General features: G+C 39.9%; 1 protein-coding gene across 4 annotated transcripts; it reads left to right on the top strand.

The window, feature by feature from the left end:
* The first annotated feature begins 1,356 nt into the window (after positions 1-1,356).
* Positions 1,357-16,757, top strand: RPS6KB1 (ribosomal protein S6 kinase B1). 4 transcript variants are annotated; one of them, XM_050908718.1, is made up of 15 exons: positions 1,357-1,470; positions 4,904-4,953; positions 6,025-6,145; positions 6,507-6,575; positions 7,020-7,167; positions 7,840-7,897; positions 9,205-9,305; positions 10,265-10,355; positions 10,558-10,648; positions 10,956-11,063; positions 11,359-11,421; positions 12,260-12,337; positions 14,013-14,120; positions 14,718-14,830; positions 15,390-16,757. In XM_050908718.1, the coding sequence occupies exons 1-15, from the start codon at positions 1,399-1,401 to the stop codon at positions 15,625-15,627; spliced, it is 1,509 nt and encodes a 502-aa protein (XP_050764675.1). In that variant the 5' UTR covers positions 1,357-1,398; the 3' UTR covers positions 15,628-16,757. The 4 variants fall into 4 exon arrangements, with proteins under 4 accessions (XP_050764675.1, XP_050764677.1, XP_050764676.1 ...); XM_050908720.1 differs by lacking the exon at positions 14,013-14,120; XM_050908719.1 differs by lacking the exon at positions 6,507-6,575.
* The last annotated feature ends 3,007 nt before the right edge of the window (positions 16,758-19,764 follow it).

The following is a 19,764-nucleotide window of genomic DNA, read 5'->3' on the forward strand; positions in this document are numbered from 1 at the left end:
AAAATCTGCTGAGGTGACAAAAGGATTCCCTAGAGTATTCCCCTTGCGTTCACCACAGAGAGCAAAGTTTTTGATTCAGTACTGGTACGTTTTGACATTTTTTCCCCACTCAGCATTTTGCAGTAGCTCTGTTTTCTCACTTTTCTATTCTCCTTTCACAGAAACAAGGTCAATTTTTTAAAACTCACTTCATTAGTCTGGGCTGCTATTTTTCATTATCATCCCAGCTGTGCCGCAGCACTTCTGTAGCAGCATTCTTTGGATAACTGCCAGCGCCCGTAACTTGATCCTGCTGCATTTTGCAGGCAGGTATGTGCTATTTTTTGATTCCTGTGCTTGATTTCAGCACTGCTGCCAGTCTGCCCCTCACGGCCTAAGGCCAGCCTGTGTGTTACCGCAAGACTGAGTTACTCCTCACCGCAGAAAATAAATAAATAAATAAATAAGTAAATGATTTTCAGAGAAGGCTCATGCCCAACCCACCCGTGTGATACCGACTCTCCTGTGCCTACTGTCGGTGTGCTCTGCCCGTCTCACTCGGAGCAGGCAGCTGTCGCTTGCGCCCTCCTCTCTGGAGCTCCAGTCACCCCCCTGCGTGGGGAGACCCACTCGGGCTCCGCCGTGCCCGCAGGGCCTGGCCAACGGCCGCCCGCCCTCCGGGGCCGCCATGTTCCCGGTGCTGCCCGTCACCCGGCCCTCACGTCTCTCGGCCACCTCGCCCCCTTCCAGAGCCTTTCTCCTCGCCGGCCCCCTCCCGCCCGGGCCTCCTCGCCGGTCCAGCTGCCCTCCCGGGGTGCCTGCCCCCGCCCGGGCAGCGCCGGCCGCCATCAGCCCCCCCTCGCCGCCAGCCCCTCCTCAGGGCTGACCTCGACACCCCCCTCGCTGAGGCGCTCGGGCGCCGACGGCGCATGCGCAGCCACCTGGCTCCGCGATCCCCTTCCCCGCCGGTTCGGACCGAGACGCGCCTTCGAACAACCCGCTTCGCGCATGCTCAGAAGGGACTCCGGGCAGGTCGGGTACAAGGGTCAGTCCTCTGGGCTTCACAAAGGGCTATACGCATGCTCCTTCCGAGCGGCTTCGCCGCGCCTTCTGCGCACGCTCCGTGCCAGGAGCAAGGCGGGCGAGCGCGCATTGCGCATGCTCAGCCCCAGCTCCACGCCCGCCCGCCCAGCGGCTTCCTAGCCGCGCATGCTCAGTGCGGCCCCGGCCAATGCCGGAAGAGGTTGTGCGCCTGCGCGGCGCCCAGAATCGGGGCGGGGGCGCAGGCGCGCTGAGGCCGGGCAGCCGGTGATGGCGTCCGTGGCGGAGTTGGGGGGTGCGGGCCCATGAGGCGGCCCAGGCCCCGTGCACCCAGCACAGCCAGGAAGGGGCGGCGGCGCCGCGGCTCACACCCGCGCCATGGCGGGCGTGTTCGACATCGACCTGGACCAGCCTGAGGACGCGGGTTCGGACGAGGAGCTGGAGGAGGGGGTGAGAGGGGGGAGCCCGAGCCGGCGCGGCGCGGGGAGGGAGCGGGAGGCCGCTGCGGGGAGCGGCGCCAGGGGCGAGCCTGAGGGGAGGGAGCGGGAGGCGGCCCGCGGGCCCGCGCCGGGAGGCATCCCGCCGGCGGCCGGCTTGGCGGGGCCGCCGCGGAGGCGGGCAGGGGCCGCGCTGCGGCGAGGCGGGAGCCGGGCGAGGGGGAGAGAGCGGCGCCGGCCGCCGCCCTGGCCCGCACAGGTGAGGCGGCCGCGACCGCGCCCTGCCCGGCGAGAGCCGGCCGCGCTGCCCCGACGGCTGCGCCGGGGGAGGCAACGCTGCGGCGGCAGCGGGCTCCGCGCCCGGCCCGGCCTCGTAGCGCCCGGGAGGCGGCCGGGAGTTTACCGTCCGCGCGAAGGAAGCGGAGTCGCGCCCTTAGCTAGGATCGGGTTGTAGGCAGCTGGCTAGCAGGGCTTCCCCGCCCGGGGTGGCCAGCGGTTGCGCTCCGGCTGGCTGGTGCGGGCTGCGCCAGACTTGCGGGAGCTTTCTCCCTTGGAAGTTTTGCGTTGGATTTCCTAGCACCAGTGCCGCAGCGGTTTTTTTTTTTTTTTTTTCTTCTTGTCACATGTTTTAACGTCAGTGCAGAAATGCTAATGTTTCTGGAACTGTATAAAGTCGTTGCTCTAGCGCCAAAATTAAAAGCAAAGCTTTAAAATGCTGCATTAGACGTCTGTGTGGATCAACGTGCATCTCCATCTCATGCTTTCGTAAACGGTTCACCTTGTAATCTGTAGTTTGTCATTTTGTAATGTTCATACAGATTCTGTTAAGGCTTTGGGGGAATTTTATTACAAGATCTCTGTTTATATTTTTCTAGTGGTACTGTTGCTTTTTTATATTGTTTTGTATATTAAACATTTGCTATTGCTTAAACTGCTACTGCATTTATTTTTTTGCTATTTAAATACTAATAATATTCTTGGAGTCTTTAAGATAACCAGATACTCTGTATCACAGTTGGATTACCCACACTACATATAAACTGTAGAGACATTGTTTGACAGCTGAAGGCTTGAACGCTTCTCAGCCTGCAGGAAAAAGCACTGTCTGTCACCTCAGTAATCAATAAAATGCTTGGCTTAAAAAAACATCACTTGCATCACACTGTTAATGTTGCCAAGAACAGGTTCTAAAGGGGGTGGCAAGAAAGTTGAATCTGTTCTCTCTCATATTCCAATAATTCAGTCTCAGGGAACAATTAGAAAATTCATTAGTTATTGCAGATTTTAAAAAATTGCTGACTGAAATTTTTATGGCCTAACTGTGGACATGAATGCACACTGGCAACCTAACTTGGTTCTCAGGTGCCTTTTGGCAAACAGATAAAGGAGGGTGAGAATGGACTTGAAATTAAAACAGAACTGAAAAGCAGGAAGTATAAGAGCAGGAAAGGAGGGGAAGCGTCAGAAGCATGTAAGGGGAAAAATGTTTCACTGAAACACTGAAAGTTATCTCTGTAGGCATTGTGGATGTCTTACAAGGATCAAAAAGACATTGCAGCCAGGGCAGTTGAGATCATTAAACTGGAAGTGAGCAAGGTGTGAAGTCTGGACTATCTTGTCTGATCTCTGTGGTGCTGGTCCCTGGTACCTCCTGAAAGCTGTAAGCCTAGAAGTAGCAAGAGCAGATCAGTTGTAGTTTTGAATAGGCACGGCCATTCTAGAAAATCTGAAGAGTTGTTTAAATGGAGAGTTTACTCTTAAGCCATATGGTTGTTTGCACTAGTTATGATGGTGAAAAAAACAGCCTTAATTTTTGTGTTTGTAATAAATGAAACAATATGTACAGACTGCAGGGCTGCTAGCCTTCCAGCCAGAACACCACTGCATTTCTTGGTTTTGTGAAATGAGAAGAAATCCTGAAAATAGCGGAATGGTATCTAAAGTGAATTTTCTTCAAGTTAATACTGAGAATGAAAACCATAGTTCACAGGGGCAAGAAAAGCATGTGTAAACTTTGCCAGAACCATTGGGTAACTTGAGAAGTTGTTCTAGGAACATGATGGGTGTTTATTCTCCGTGTTTGTTGAAATTTTTTTTAATTCGTTTGTTGGCATCTAACAGTAGGGTCAAGGGCAGCTTTAGTGGGTTTTATTGTGAAACATGTCAATAAGCTGGATTTCTCTAATAAATGTTATCAAGAGGACATGAGCTAGCAACTCTCTGACCTGGAAACAGACTTGAACTTTTGGACTCCATAATTGCCTGTGGTGCTAGTAGCTGGAACCAGGAGTTAAATTCCCCTCTAGATCACCCACCAAAATAAACCAGCCTCTGTAAACTTTAATGTTTAAATGGTTTGGAAGCAATTGAAAGTTTCTAGTTTTCTTTGGTTAGTGTTTTCACTTACATAATATTTCAAAATGCACTCCTTGGCTTGGTCTGCTTTTTGCAGATCTTGATGGTTTTTTTTTTTCCTTCTGGTTCTCTGAATTTCACATGTCACTCAATATGTCAGTATTCAGTCTGTAGATTCCAGGCTGTTTCTCACTAACTTGCAGTTATGCACATATTTTTAAAAATAAAAATGTTAAGGTATAGTTTAAAGCTCATTAGAAGCTTGCCCATTAAATTCTATTTGTATTCATTCCAGCTGTCTGCTTGGTTTGCACTTCTTTTGCCATGTAGAGCCACAATTATAGGGAAGTACTATCGTGCATAAGGGATCAAGTTGAAAATTCTTTGAAGAAAATATCTCTTCAAAATTGAACTACATTCTTTAATGGCGACTAGTTCTGATGTTAAAGTGCTTGAACCTTCTTTAGTAATATTTGCATGCATTAATCTATCTGAATGATTATTGGTCAGAAAACGTATTTAACATCAGAGTAAAGCTTAATTCTTTCATTACTATTGGGATTTGATTATTACCAATATAGAATAATAAAACCTTCTCAGTAGATTATTTGTTTCTAGTGCATATGAATCCCAGTTCATCTATTCACATAATCTTTACTATTGTTCTAATTTGCATAGTACTGTAATACGATTTTAAAATTTGTATGTAAGAGCAACTGTAAAGAAAAATGCAGTACCTTAACATTTTTCAAATTCACCTGGGGGTGTGTGAAATTGTTACCTCTAATAGTCAAGCGATTGAGTAACAATGCAGACAGGTAAAACAGTGGTTCCCTGTGTCACTGTTTGAGATATGTGGAATTATTGCAAATCTCACACAGAATTTTGTAGATCTCTTATCTTCTGCTGATAATCTATTATTCCTGACCTTTAGACTTGTTTAATTATATAATATAAATTAGAATTACATATAGAATTATTTTATATATATAAAATTTAAGAAGTTGTAAAACACATCAGTGCATTTATTTTTAATGCTGCTTTTTTCCTTTTGTTATAATTAATCTTCCTTTTACCCCTCCCATCCCCAGGGTCAATTAAGTGAGAGCATGGACCATGGAGGAGTTGGCCAATATGACCTGTAAGTTGCTGCTCGAAAATGTTCTGTATCATTCATGCCAACTACATATAACTTCTAATTTTGTTACATTGTTAAGTTAAATAGAAAATTTTGTCATTCGTGTTCAATTTTGAGTTGTTTCTAGTCATTTCACTATTTCTTCACATTAAAATTTGTGAATTGTATCTTGAAATAAAATAATAATAATAATAAAAAAAATTCTGGCGAAACTTGCTGTTTGTCTTTTAATCCTTGTTTCTCCTAACATATCTCTTGCACTTGAATTATATTTGTAATATGAATATAATGTCTGCAGAACATTGTATGTTCTGTTCATTTTATAAAGGCTGTAGTTGCAGATTTGCATAGCAGTCTGAAGCAGATGAGAATTCAGAAGTTCTGATTTGACGTTCAGGAGACAGCTACCTTTAGCATTACTTCATTTATAGATTTCCAGATTGTTTCAGCATACCATGTTGTGAGAAGAAAGCAGCGATAGTTAAAACAGTTCAGTTACATTTACTTTAGCAGGATCAATCTGTTAGTCTTTTGCAGAACTGTAGCGTAATTTAGAAGCATCGTTAAATTATGGATCAGTCTTTTGTGGCATGTTCAGAGTTGTGTGACTTTTTTTGTTACAGCCTTTTCTGCAAGATATTTGTGTTATAGAAGTCTTACCATGACTGTTGGGGCTGCTGAATGTGATCTGAAACTTAGACACACCTTATAGCCTTCCCTTTACTTGAGGTCTTGTAGGAATATCTCGGTCAGTTTGAGGCTTTGGTCTTTTAAACTTAATTCTGGTGTAATACAGAGATTTATTATGCATTAAAATGAAGGAATCTGAAGGACATCTTCATACTATAAATCCCCAAAATTTGCAGGTAATCTTTTCTGTGCAAGTTGCAACTCACTGCTTTGCACACACCTAAATAAAATTTCTGATGCGGAGAATTCTCCAAATCTCCAAAGCAGTCATTCAGTTATGTCAGATAGACTGTATGCTTTTCAGAAAGTAATTTGCTTGCTTACTTTCATTTGATTGTTTTTGAGTATCAGGTAGTCTTATATTCTTGTTTCGGTTTTATCCAGTGGCATGGAACATTGTGAAAAATTTGAGATTTCAGAGACTAGTGTAAACAGAGGTCCAGAAAAGATCCGACCAGAGTGCTTTGAGTTACTACGCGTACTTGGCAAAGGTGGCTATGGAAAGGTAAGGAACCCTTTTCTACAGAAGTAAATCCATTACGCTGAAGGCGGTTAAAGTGCTCACTTGCAGCCTGTGGCAAGGTCTAATCTTCCCATCCTGTTTTCTGAAAAGTTCATTCTACCAGAAGGTAACCTCAGGGCTGCCAAGGTTGGTGTCACGGGACCGAGATCACTGGCAGAGCCTCACCAGCTGGTGGCAGCAGAAAATGTCCCAAACTGGTTCTGGTTGAAATCCCTAGCTCTTCTCCTTCAGGCAGCGTTGCAGTTTGTAGGTGATCTCATCTCTTTTGCAGAACTTTGTTTTTTAACTTATGACGGCTAATGCGGTCGTAATGTGTGATTGCTTTTGTATTGGTGTTGTGTAGGTATTTCAAGTACGAAAAGTAACTGGAGCAAACACCGGGAAAATATTTGCCATGAAAGTTCTTAAAAAGGTAACTTGAATGTTCACGTTTCACTACTGTCTGAATCTAAACAAATCTGTCCTTCCATTTAGCTGTTACAATTATCTAATTGTATAATATACCTAAAATTAAATTTTGTGTGTGATATATACAGTTGTTATCCAGGTACAGTTGGAATTATAATTAGTCTTTAACTAAATTGTTCTGTCTGTGTAGTTCTTAGCAGCTAATTTAAATAGCTCAGGAGGTTCCTTCCAACCTAAATTATTGTATGATTCTATGAAATAAATAAAGAATTAAATTTCTGCAAGAAACCTGTCATGTTATGTATATATTGTGGTGAAATTTTCTTTTTTTAATTATGTTGCTGAGTCATACGTAGTGTTGTGATTTAGTAAACTCAGAATGGAACTAAATATAAAAGTCTGCCTTGTTTAGCACGTTCTCGTGCTCACATATCTCTGCTTTTTGTAGGCAATGATTGTAAGGAATGCAAAGGATACAGCCCATACAAAAGCAGAGCGGAATATACTGGAGGAAGTGAAACATCCCTTCATCGTAGACTTAATTTATGCCTTTCAGACCGGTGGAAAACTCTACCTCATCCTTGAGTATCTCAGTGGTCAGTATATGAAATTCTGTTACCTGCTTCTTGGTATCTTAGGTATTGAGAATTTGGATTTCTTATTCTGCTTCTAAAAAGCTAGCTAACTATTGGCATGGTGTCTTAAAAATGTAAAATAGGTTAGCATTAAGAATACATAGAATAACATAAATAAACCTTCTGATTCAATAAAATAAAGATGAATGAAACATAAAATAGTTATTCTTCATGACAGTACAGGAGGGGAAGATTTTTAATGCCTTTTCTTCCACCTGGCTTGTAATTCCTGTGTGTTACACTTAGATCCTATGCAGTCATACAGAGTACCTGAGGTTTTAGTCCTTGCAGGTTCTTTGTGAAACAAGAAAGTGTTATCTTTATTTCACAGATAGGGAAACAGACACAGACTAGAAGCAATTTGCTCAAGTTACAACAATAGGAAAAAACAGGGACAGAAACACTGTTATTTTTTTCAGCATGCTGTTTTGATTTCTTTTGGCATTTCTTTGGTCAATAGAATTCTGAGAATAACAGAATAGTAAATTCTCAGTTGATTTTTGTGAAACAACTTTCCGTGGACCAGGACAGAATACCTGTTGCTTATAGTTTTTCTAGAAAAATAGACTTTTGACTGACTAAAAATGATAGAATGCCCTTCAATAGGGTATAATCTCATTTTTCTCATGACAGGAGGAGAACTATTTATGCAGTTAGAGAGAGAAGGGATATTTATGGAAGACACAGCTTGGTAAGTGAAACTATTGTGGTAAATTAATAGGTTTGGGGTTTTTTTCCAAGTGCTTAAATGGTATATTCTGACTTGAAAAACTGTAACTACTCATTCATTTCATAGTCTAGTGAAAAGAGCAGTTAACTGGGTTTTGGGAAGACGTACGTGTTCCGTACTTACCAGTTTGTGCCAGTCTTACTACAGAAAAGGGTCTGTTGCTGGCTGCTGAGTGAGGCCATATTCCATAGGGCTGTGGTAAAGGAGGTGTTTTGGGTGTCGGAGAGAAGACTGTGAAAGACTTGCTGTAACTGCAGATTTTTTTTGTTCTTGATCCACACACAATTTTACCAGCCAGTTACAGAATTTCCAAGTCACTGTAATGGCTGTATTCTAAGGATCAGATGTGTGAAGTGATAAAGGTAATTATTCTAGTGAAGGAGAAGAAGCCTTTTGAGTAGTGATATCTTACATATAAGCAAGCTGAAATTATCCATTATTGATTAGGCTTCACACAACTGAATACAGTTGTATCTTTCCACAGTGCATGGCAATAATGCCTCAGAAAAGCTTTGATGTACCTATGCGGCTGTAATACTGTTCCACAGAGAGCACTCTGGGTGCTGCTGGTTACCTCCTTAGCTTCATTTTTTTTTTTCAACTTTGCCATCTAGAGGTAGTAATACATTGAAGCATATTTTCATAGAATCACAGAATGGTTTGGGTTGGAAGGGACCTTAAAGATCATCCAGTTCCAACCCTGCTGCCATGGGCAGGGACACCTTCCACTAGACCAGGTTGCTCAAAGCCCCATCCAACCTGGCCTTGAACGCTGCCAGGGATGGGGCATCCACAACCTCTCTGGGCAACCTGTGCCAGTGCCTCACCACCCTCACAGTGAAGAACTGCTTCCTTACATCTCATCTAAATCTACCTTCTTTCAGTTTAAAGCCATTACCCCTTGTCCTATCACTACAGGCCCTTGTAAAAAGTCCCTCTCTGGCTTTGTCGTAGGCCCCCTTTAGGTACTGGAAGGCTGCTAAATTTACCGTTAACTGGTAAATTCAGATCCCTCCAAATATATTCGTGATAAGATAGCTACTGAAAAGATACACCTAATGCTAATGGCATAATTTCGTATTCATCTTGGAGTCTGTCTGTCTTTTGGCAAACCAACCTCAAAGGCATCATTGTTTCTCTCACTTATTCTCTCGTACACTTCTAATGATACTTTCAAGGAACCATTGCTATGTACGTAATAGTCTTAGCGCTTAAGATGCTTTGCATGATTGAATATGTCTAATTTTGTGGCATATGTTTCCTTTCAGCTTTTACTTGGCAGAAATCTCAATGGCACTGGGGCACTTGCATCAAAAAGGAATCATCTATCGTGATCTGAAGCCAGAAAATATCATGCTTAATCATCAAGGTAGAAATATAGTAACAATTATGTTGCCAGTCATTTGAAAACAATTCTTCAGAGGTCACAACACTTCACTCTTACGTGAATTTCCTTAGAACAATGGCATGTTCATTATCACCCTTGGTATAACTGAAGAATTGCCAAAGCTAATTGCTTGCCCTTAAACACAGCTTCTTCAGATTTAATAAGCCACAGCAAGCTCCCAAGTTCCATGTGTATAGACACAGGCATTTTTTGAATGGTTGACTTGCTATTTCTGCAGCTCTGGAATTTTTCTTCTACTGGGTCATTGTAAAGTACATAAAGATCTGTGTCTTCAGTGTAGCATCAGTGACATTTTAGTAATGGGGATGGCTGAAGACATTAGGAAAGGGATTTTAGATAGGATGCCAAATAATCTGTAGCTGAAATGACTTATCTAGCTGTTGAAACTTTACCTGACAGTAGTAGCAACTCCTGAATGCACTGTTACATTGACTGTATGACACTGATTAGTCTGGCAGTCTGTACCATCCAGTATTTTCATGTTATCTTAAACAACTTATTTACTTTAGACTAAGTCTTTTTACTGAATTATGCAGAGCACTTTACAATTTGTTGAAGGATGTTCTTTGAACTTTGAAGCAAGCAGTAAAATTCGATAGCCTACTTTCTTATCCGAATGATGCTCTACAATCTTTATGTTTAAATACATTTGTCTGTATGTGAATAAGTTTTGGTAGTTTGTCTTGTTTCTCTTCACCAAGTGGCAACGCTTTCTTATGCAGGTATAATGCAGAGGTTTTATCTGTAGTGTGACCACCTCATTCTGTTTTATAGCTGTATTGCTTTGTCACACCATTGAAGATACCTGGAAGTAGTTCAGAGTTACTACATATCCATGTTAAAAATTCCTATTTTTTTGATGTTACTTATACAAATGTCAGAATTCTGGCAAGTCTTAAATTTTATATATTTAATTTCAGGTCATGTAAAATTGACTGACTTCGGATTATGTAAAGAATCTATTCACGATGGAACAGTCACACACACGTTCTGTGGAACAATTGAATACATGTGAGCTGCATGATGAAATAGAAAAGTATTACTCTGGTCTGGGGGTAATGGCTAAATTTTGCCTTTTTTAACTGATGGTTCATATGTTCAGTCACTTATGAAAAATTTACTTGATAAATGTGGTTTTGTTTGAAAACTAGTAGTCAGAATTAGTATTAAGCTTATTAAAATTCGTTCATTTTTTCAATTTTTCTGATTATAGGGCCCCTGAAATCTTGATGAGGAGTGGGCATAATCGTGCTGTGGACTGGTGGAGTTTGGGGGCATTAATGTATGACATGCTGACTGGAGCAGTAGGTGCACAGTTATAATTGCATGTATTTCTCTTTGTAGCTTTTGTAGTTACCTGTATTCTAATTCAGATGCATGTATAAATACATACATATTTGTATATATACAGACTGCAAGTAAGAAATAACTAAAATACAGCTACACTTACGTTGACTACAGTCATGAGCTGCTCTCATCCAAACAGTTACTTGGAAGTCCCATTTGCAGTAATTTTACCCGCTTTATAAATTACTGAAGTGAGTTCTGTGTACACAAATAAGAGACCTGAACAAGTCCTATTTTTCCTCCCATTACAATGGTGCTTTCTAGCCTCCTTTCACTGGGGAGAACAGAAAGAAAACAATTGACAAGATTCTCAAGTGTAAACTCAACTTGCCTCCCTACCTCACACAAGAAGCCAGAGATCTGCTTAAAAAGGTAGAATTTTAATGAATGTCAGTACTACATGTGTATGTAGAAAATAGAAATATGATGATACGACTATGGCTATTCAGTCCATGCTTGTTTTACTGCTTATAAGTCAGTATTGTTTTTGCGTGGTACAGAAAGTGATTTTCCTTGAAAATATAATTGTTTTCTAATGAATGCAGATTTTCTGATTGTTCTGTGTTCATTCCGCATGGTATTCATTCAGATGATGATTCGTGTCAGAACTAATCTAGTCATAACGGCATAACTAATTTTTCTTTTTTCGATGTTCTTTCTCCTTAAGCTGCTAAAAAGAAATGCTGCCTCACGTCTAGGAGCTGGTCCTGGAGATGCTGGAGAAGTTCAGGTAACTTTTGCTTAACTCAAGAATTCTTAAATTACCTCACTGAATATAAAACAGCTTTGAGGGTACATCAGGGAAGGAGAGTATGTCTGTCTTGAAGTGTAAGGAGCAAAAAGGCAGCCACACATGACAGCTGATCAAAATGTGAATGCTTTAAAGCTTAAGGAAAGCAGCTGTCTACCTATTTGATAATTTGAGATTTGGAAAATAACTTTTATTCTTTAGCTGTCTCTTCCAGTAGATCTTTTCTACTAGTTGCACAATGCTAATTGTACAGTCAGCCATATAAGAGCGATTGATGATACTCTAGCAGTCTGACGAAAACCTGCCAGTCCTTGCATTTAGTGCAGCTCTTTCAAGGGAAAAGTGGTGTTAGTTTGCATTCAGTGTTGCATAGTTAAAAGTTAAGGCAGAGGCCTAGTTCCTGTTGCTTCCAGCTTGACTTTTTTTGTGGTGAGATTAACAGTGTACTAGAGAGTCCTCCTTATTTCACAGTTCTGATAATTTGTCATTAATACAGTGTTTTGTCATTATTTTTAGATATCTAATTTTTAACGTTGAAAGATGTAGAGGTATTTTGCATGTAAACTGGCTTTTTCTAATACTTCCGAGGAAAACATGATAGGGACATATGTTGTCTGACTTGGAGGTATGGTATCAATTTTCAGCTCTTCCAGCTACTCTGATGTAGTGCTGCAGAATATATTACACTAGACCCATATGTGATTTTGGAAAGAAGGACACCACAGAGAGGGTCTGAAAACCTTTAACCCTTCTTAAATTTCTGTGATTTATACCTAGAAGTTGGATTATGACTCTCTGCTATTGCTAACTCTTGTAGGCTCACCCATTCTTCAGACACATTAACTGGGATGAGCTGTTGGCACGAAAGGTGGAACCTCCTTTTAAACCCTTATTGGTATGTACTCGGAATGCTGTGAGATATTCCTTGTATGCCTTTAGGAAAGGTCTTACACAGTGCGGAATCTAAAACTTAGAAATGCTCACTCTTACGAACTGGAGTGCCATTGATTTCTGGTACTTAATAGTATGTAATAACTATTTAAGTAATTAATTTACTTAAATAGTTAAATGCATCAGCTTAGGTTACTGGTTCTCAGATTCACTCTTGTCAAATTAAAGATGGCAGATCTACCACCTGATCTACCAGATCTACTACCTGATGCAGATTTCCCCCCCCCCCCCCGAGAACTGGTGCTGTATCAACAATTAAAAAAACCTCTTGAAGTCTACACGGTATGAAATACTGGCTGTCATGAGCATGCTGTTCTGTCTTATTACTCTGTGGTCATGGTACTCATCCGTCACTGGAATAGGATCTTGCTTTTTTTATGTGGGAAGGTGGCTCATTTATCCTTCTGTTCAGTCTCCTGGAGGAAGAAGGTTCTGCTTCAGTTTTAATTCCTCCTGCTTCTAATCTGTAGGTTAAACAGACTTGCAAGCGCAGTTATCTCTGAATTTCTGCTTCTGAACATTATACAGTAAGTCAGTACATAGTTGAAACTAAATGATAAATAGTTGCTAAGCAAAAGTAAATGAAGTCACCTAATTAAGCATTTTGTATGTTTGCTTATTAATATTTACAATGCATCTTGTGCATTATAGGCAGTAATTAAAGTTTACCTTAAACCAGTGATGTGATGAATAAGCCTCTATTATCCTATCTTATATTTTGATGGTGTGGGGTGTCTGTCTTTTTTTCCCCTCTGGGTACAATTAGCTACAGCAGCAGTGGGTATTGCCACCCTGATAGTTCCCGACTACTAAAAATCTCACTTTAAACTGACTTAGGCATCACTAATGTTGAGCTTACTACAGCATGGGGACTCCACACCTTTTTTCCCTCACCGTTTTGAATGAAATTCAGAATGACACAAGACTGATATTTCCAAATGAATTATCTGAAGATAGTTTGGGGATTTTCTGTTACTAGTAAATTTTATGAAAGTTACTTGTACAAACCAGATGGTTTTTGAAAAATGTGCTTCCATGGTTGCATGAAGGCCTGCACAAATGAATACATACTGCCTTTTCAGTTACACTTATGAATGAGAGAAAGGATCTTGAAATTATGTCTGTTGTTCTTTGACTGAATTACACAGTATTCTTTATAGTCACTTATTCCAGAGTTGTCATCTGTCCCTCACAGTATAAACATTTCTGTATCTGCAAAAACGGGATGAAATTATCTGGAGAGGCTTCCAAAAACTAGTAGTTGCAACTGTTCTATACTGGTTGTGACAAGGGCTTAACTTGCAAGAAACGGGCATTGTATTTCTAAAGGCTTTTGTTTGTAATCTGAGATTTTTTTTTTAAAGGCATCTTTTTAATTTGTGTTCCTTTTTGATCCATAATTTTTGCCCCTCCCCCTTGCCTTTATTTCTCAGTGTCAGTGCCCATAGTGACCTCCCACTGGCAGCGACAGGATTCCGACACCACTCCAGGGTTTTACTACAGCAGAGCTCTGCCAAAAACCTATGGAATGAACTCCATCCAGAGGCTACACTGATCACCGCTAAGCCATTTGGTTGATATCTGTAATATAAACCCTTAATCATTTTGTTTTTGCAAAGCAATCTGAAGAGGATGTGAGCCAGTTTGATTCAAAGTTTACACGTCAGACACCTGTTGATAGCCCAGATGACTCTACTCTCAGTGAAAGTGCCAACCAGGTCTTTCTGGTAAGTGAGCCAGGGACGAGTCTGTAATGACTGTGGAGATGTATGTTCTGTTACTTGGAAAAAGTAGGGCATTTCAGGTAAATTAATTCTGTTGAATCTTAACACCTGACACTTGAAGCAAACTGTCATAATTTTAAACACACGTTCTGCAACAGGTTTGAAATGTTTAAGGGCTTCGAAAATACTTAGTTTGATCATTGCTGACTTTAAATAGATAAAACAGCCAACGAATGTTGCTTACTTTCTGAAATGTCAGCGTTCTAATTCATAGTTGCATTATGAACCCTGGACATGTGATTGCTTTCATAGTGATGCAGAGAGAACAATGTCCATTCTATAGATCAAAATAAATTAAATTGAGCATGCCTGTGGGAATCTGTGATCTGAGTAGAAGTATCTGGGGTGTACAGGCACCCAGGTGAGGAACTCCCTAAAGTCCTGCTGTTTGCTTCAGGAAGTGAGTAGAAGTTCGTATGTCTACATTTACTCTCCTTTTTATAATTTTCATTTACTATTTCATGCCGATCGTAACTGCACAAGTGATCATAAATTTAAATCTTGCCTGTAAGTTATAGTGCATTCATTCCTGTTTTGCAGGGTTTTACGTATGTGGCTCCATCTGTACTTGAAAGCGTAAAAGAGAAATTTTCTTTTGAACCAAAAATTCGATCACCTCGCAGATTCATAGGTAGCCCTAGGACACCAGTCAGGTATCTTTTTTTTTTTTTTTTCTTTTTTTGTAACACACTTTTAGCAAATAGTTGAAATAGATCTGCACTAGAAATAAAAAATATGGCCTTACTTCTCAGTAAGCCCATCACTTCCATTAGAAGTGCAGCATCGATCCTATTTTACAAACCACATTATTAGAGACACATCTATGGTGTTTGGCAGCACAAGAAGTACTAATTTCCTTGCTATTCAACGCTGATACAGCCTCACACTCTGGTGACTTTGGTACACCATTCCTCTAGAACTGTTTCAGAACATTCTAAGTACTTATGCGCTGCTAAAGAATCATGTTAGTACAGAAAATTCCTTCTGCAATCATCTAGAAATATATCCTCACTACTCAAATGAGAGAATTTTACTTTACAAGAGACTGTGGTAGAAGCTAGACATGGAAACTTTCTCAAACTTCTGGAAGTGGAAGGAAGAATTATAAATGCTTCTCAATAGGCATTTGAGTTCAGCTGCCTGCAGAGTAAAGCACGTACCTTGGTGCTGTGTGTATCTTCATCTCTGATTTTTGTATTTCTTGTTTTAAAGCCCTGTAAAGTTTTCCCCTGGGGAATTCTGGGGAAGAGGTGCTTCTGCCAGCGCATCAAATACTCAGACACCTGTGGAATATCCAATGGAGACAAGTGGAATAGAACAAATGGATGTGACAGTCTGTGGAGAGGCCTCAGCACCACTTCCAATCCGGCAACCAAACTCTGGGCCATATAAAAAACAAGCTTTTCCCATGATTTCCAAACGACCAGAGCACTTGCGCATGAATCTATGACAACACAATTTTTTTAAGCCTTTGAAGGTGGAAAACAAAGAACGGACATAAGCCCCCTTGAAGTTGAAATATGAGGGCTTGTATGGTTTACTTTTAAAAAGTGACAGTATCAGAGAGTCAGTCATTGCACAGAGCGACTTGGAAAGCAAAGAAAAATGGATTTTTTTCTGTCAATCAATGGTGCATAAAAAACTTTAGAAAATGGTATTGCAGAACTCTAGGCACATCATCTAACTGATTCGCAGTGACATCTTCTCACCTTATCAAGGATTTTTCAGCTTGATAGCTTGAAACTGACAGTATTAAGGGTCAGGATGTTGCTTCAGAATCACTGGTCTAGTCGTGAATGTGTCAAGGAGGGTTAGCCCTTTCACTAGGCAAAGTATGAAATGCCTGTATGCTTGCGTCTGAGGAATAATTAGCATGCAAGCTTGGTTAAGCTGTTTCCTACAATGGGGTGGAATCAAAGATGAAAGATAAAATTAATTGGTATTTCACATTCAAAACATGAGTTTTTTATATATATAAAAATATATATTTTTCAAATAGATTTTTTGATTCAGCTCATTATGGAAAGTATCCCAAAATTAAAAATGCAAAATAATTGGTTGCTGTGAAGAAAGTCAAGGCTCTAGTTCTGATTCTTCTCCTCACGAAACAACAAATCAATAAGCGAATCACTCAATTACCAGCTTGGCAATGTGGGGTGGGAGAGCACTGTTTCACTTGCTTACCCAGCTGAAATACCTGTTCCTGCAAAGACAAATGGATCTAATCAAATGGCAATGCTGCTATGTTCTAGGCTTAACTGGAAGCCATGGGCTCACATACGTGTCCTGCTTATTTCATCCTTGTCCTCAGCAGACATTTCACTGGGAAACATCACTTTTGTATACGCTAGTCCTTAGATGGAGACAGCTCAATACGTTCAGATTCTTACCCATATAAAAGATCAGGAAAAAGTGCATCGGAATACAAGGTCAGTAGAAACATATAGGAAGTACCACAGGAAACATATACAAATGTTACATAGTATAAGGAAATAAACCTTTTTGTAACCAGTGGGTAAGAATTTGAGGATTTTTTTTTTTTAAATAAAATTTTGCTTATGGGAGTTCCCTGCCATTATACATTTCTAAATTCATCAACATTTTTTTCTATGCTGGGGCAATAAATTTGCTGATTGTATGAGAAAAGTGTTAAATGGCCTTTCAGTGAATGTCTTCCACAGTGGGTCAGAACTTTAGCAACTTAATTTAGGAAACATGTTCTAAGGACACTATTTATGTTTTTGAAATTGTCACAATCTGTACAAATGACTTACAGGTACAAAGAATAAAATAAAGGTAACTTTACCTTACTTAAATACTTCCTGCCTTAAAGAAAGCATTTCCATGAACATAGCTGGTGAAAGGGTTAATATCTGCAGAGCTTTACACTAGTTAGAGTGTGTATGGTGTGTGCGTGTGTATGTATATGATCATGCAACTGCATACAAGTCCTGTCACTTTTTGCCTGCCACACATTGCATTATCTTTGGTCAAACTGTGCGAAGTCTACTTCTAGTGTTTCACAACAGTAGGGATTTTTTTATAGATTCTGCTTACTCTGTGTATACTGAATCTTTTTGAGCCATAGGATCCAAGCCATAAAACTCTCCAAGCATGCTGAATCCAATCAGACTGCTGTTTTCTAAAATTTGCAAGTCAGAAGGATTCATCGATACCTTCTTGATACTAACAAAGAATCAACAAAAAAGATGGTTACGATTGAGCAAAAATTGGAATTTTTTTTTTCTTCCTGCTAAGCCTTTTGTTGGAAGATTTCTTTTTTTAGTTTTATAAGGAGAATCAAGTTACCTTGTAGTGACATAAATTGTACTGGAAGATTGCCATTTTTCATTTGGTAATACGGCCACTGGCGACATGTTGTGAAACTGAAATCAAAGTGCTCATGTGTGTTTGTATTCTGCATATTTGCAAATACGCAACACTTCAAGCAGTGCCTCTCTGTGCCACTTGTTAACATAGGTTTCCTAACATGTTTACTGAGTATAAAGGAACTTAGTTTAAAAAAAAAACTTTTTTTTTTTTGAGGCAGATCTCTCTTGGTCCTAGTTACAGCTAACAGTTGCTTTTTGGTTGGCTGGATATAATTGTCCAGTAGAATTGGTTTAATATGGCTGGCAAGAATGGCAAGAGTTGTTTGTCTGAGTTCACTGATTAATTACAGATACAATTCATCGGTTTTAAAAGTAAATTTCATGTACTGTCAATGTTTCATCCCATAGCTTATAAGTTTAATTCCCTACCACAACTGTGAAACTTTTGGAGTGTGACTCAGACAGCAAGCACACACTATGCAATATGGTTTATCCTGTATTTATTTGTAAAAATATCAGACATAGATCCTCTATATATATATATAATAGTGTCAAAATTACTAGTCATGAACTAAGGGGAGTGGAGTTCTAGCTCCTGTCTGGCTATTTCAGATAAGTGCAGAATGCATTGAATATTGGAGAGCTTAACAAGTGCTTTCTTTTGTTCATTTAAAAATGTCTTAAATTTTTCATTAGAGTATAGAATCTTATTTTTTTTATTTTGTACAAGCTGCGCTTTTTTAATTATAATCACTGAAAAATTCACTATAATTTGATTTTATAGGATTTTTGTAGCATTACAAAAATATAGTAAAACTGAGGTTAATACCTGTTGTGGCTAACCATATAAAAGTATTAAATCTTAAACTTGAACAAAAGTCGTATTTTTTTTTACCAGATGTTAAATAGGGGAATATTTTGTTCTGCAGGTCATTATCACAAAAGGTTTATAGGTCAGCTGTGTTACCAGCAGTTTTTCTTTTCCCATTTGATGCAGAAACTATTCTGGTACAAGATATTCAGAATTTCATAATTTTTCTCTGTGGGAGTGATGCATACATTTGATGCCATTCGTGTACTAAATTGTAATTTTGGGAATGCTGGAATAATTCCTACCAAGACTGTCTTAATTGTGCCATCTGACATTTGAATGTCATCCTGGTATTAGCTCATAATAAAAGATAAAAATAAATGAGTCAATTGTTCTTTTGAATATCCCTTTTTTTTGTCTTGCTATCTAAAAGCTGAACTGCTGGAGAACATTTAATATTTGAGTCCACTCTAACTATACAGTGGATGTTTACTTTGGGTCTATTCTCTTTAGTATTAACTCCCAACCTGCTAATCACTGTTAATCAAAAAGTGCATCAAACATAGAGGGAGACTACTGTTGTTCTTAGGACAGATGCTTGGGGTTTGGTTGGGTTTTTAAAGTTCTGTCTCTACAGCAGGACAGTTGCTGTTTCATTTTCCCGGTTTAGAGGGAAATCCTTTACCCTAAGGGGCAGAGGACGAGAAGTTATTAAGAACAAGGCAAATTACTTAAATATTCTTCCTGCAGATCCTTGATGATATACTGTATGCAGTTCCTATATATGAACTTCTACAGATTGTTCTCTTCTAGATTAACTTGGCTTTGTAGCTGTCTTCAAGAAACAAACTTGAGCTGCCTTAGTAGAAATAAAGGTAATCCCTATTCTGTTTTTCATTTTTCACAGTTTACTGGAACTAAATATACTCAACTGCTGAATAAGATGGATGTGAATAGCAATTAAATGCAAATTTAAACATATGCTAATCCAAGTGACCTTTTTTTTTTTTTTTTTTGGTTAGAAAGTAGGTAGGCCCTAAGTATAATTGTGGATCTAAATCATTGTCTTTCATGACAGCTTTGAAGGGAAAGGGAGGGAGGAGGAATTCCGCTTAGAACTTAAAGGACCTGACAGATGCTAGTTCTGATCGATCTGTCTTACCAAGGTACCTTACCAAGGGCTAGTACCTTCGCCTAGGCTCTTGGGCTCTTAAAAACTGGCTATTGATTGCCATTTGTCATCCTCTTCTCTGTTCTGTCTCCTGCAGAGTCAGACATGTGCTGGGTGTCTGTGTGTCTGTGTGTGTGGAAAGCAGGGCAGCTACCCTGGCCTGAGTGGGCTTGATAAGGAAGAGTTGCATCTTAATAGCATGATGCTGACAAGCGGATCAGAGAGGATGCCATTCATGGATGTAAGTTACTCACTTTTTTCCCCCTCTCTGTA

This window comes from Gymnogyps californianus, chromosome 20 (genome assembly GCF_018139145.2).
Source record: "Gymnogyps californianus isolate 813 chromosome 20, ASM1813914v2, whole genome shotgun sequence".
Lineage (NCBI taxonomy): Eukaryota > Metazoa > Chordata > Aves > Accipitriformes > Cathartidae > Gymnogyps > Gymnogyps californianus.

Excerpts from the sequence above, each read along its gene's own strand:
- RPS6KB1 (XM_050908718.1), top strand. The coding sequence starts at position 1,399 with ATGGCGGGCGTGTTCGACATCGACCTGGACCAGCCTGAGGACGCGGGT. Across the intron at positions 12,338-14,012 it reads CTCCTTTTAAACCCTTATTG|CAATCTGAAGAGGATGTGAG; the intron begins GTATGTACTCGG and ends GTTTTTGCAAAG. Across the intron at positions 14,831-15,389 it reads AGCCCTAGGACACCAGTCAG|CCCTGTAAAGTTTTCCCCTG; the intron begins GTATCTTTTTTT and ends CTTGTTTTAAAG.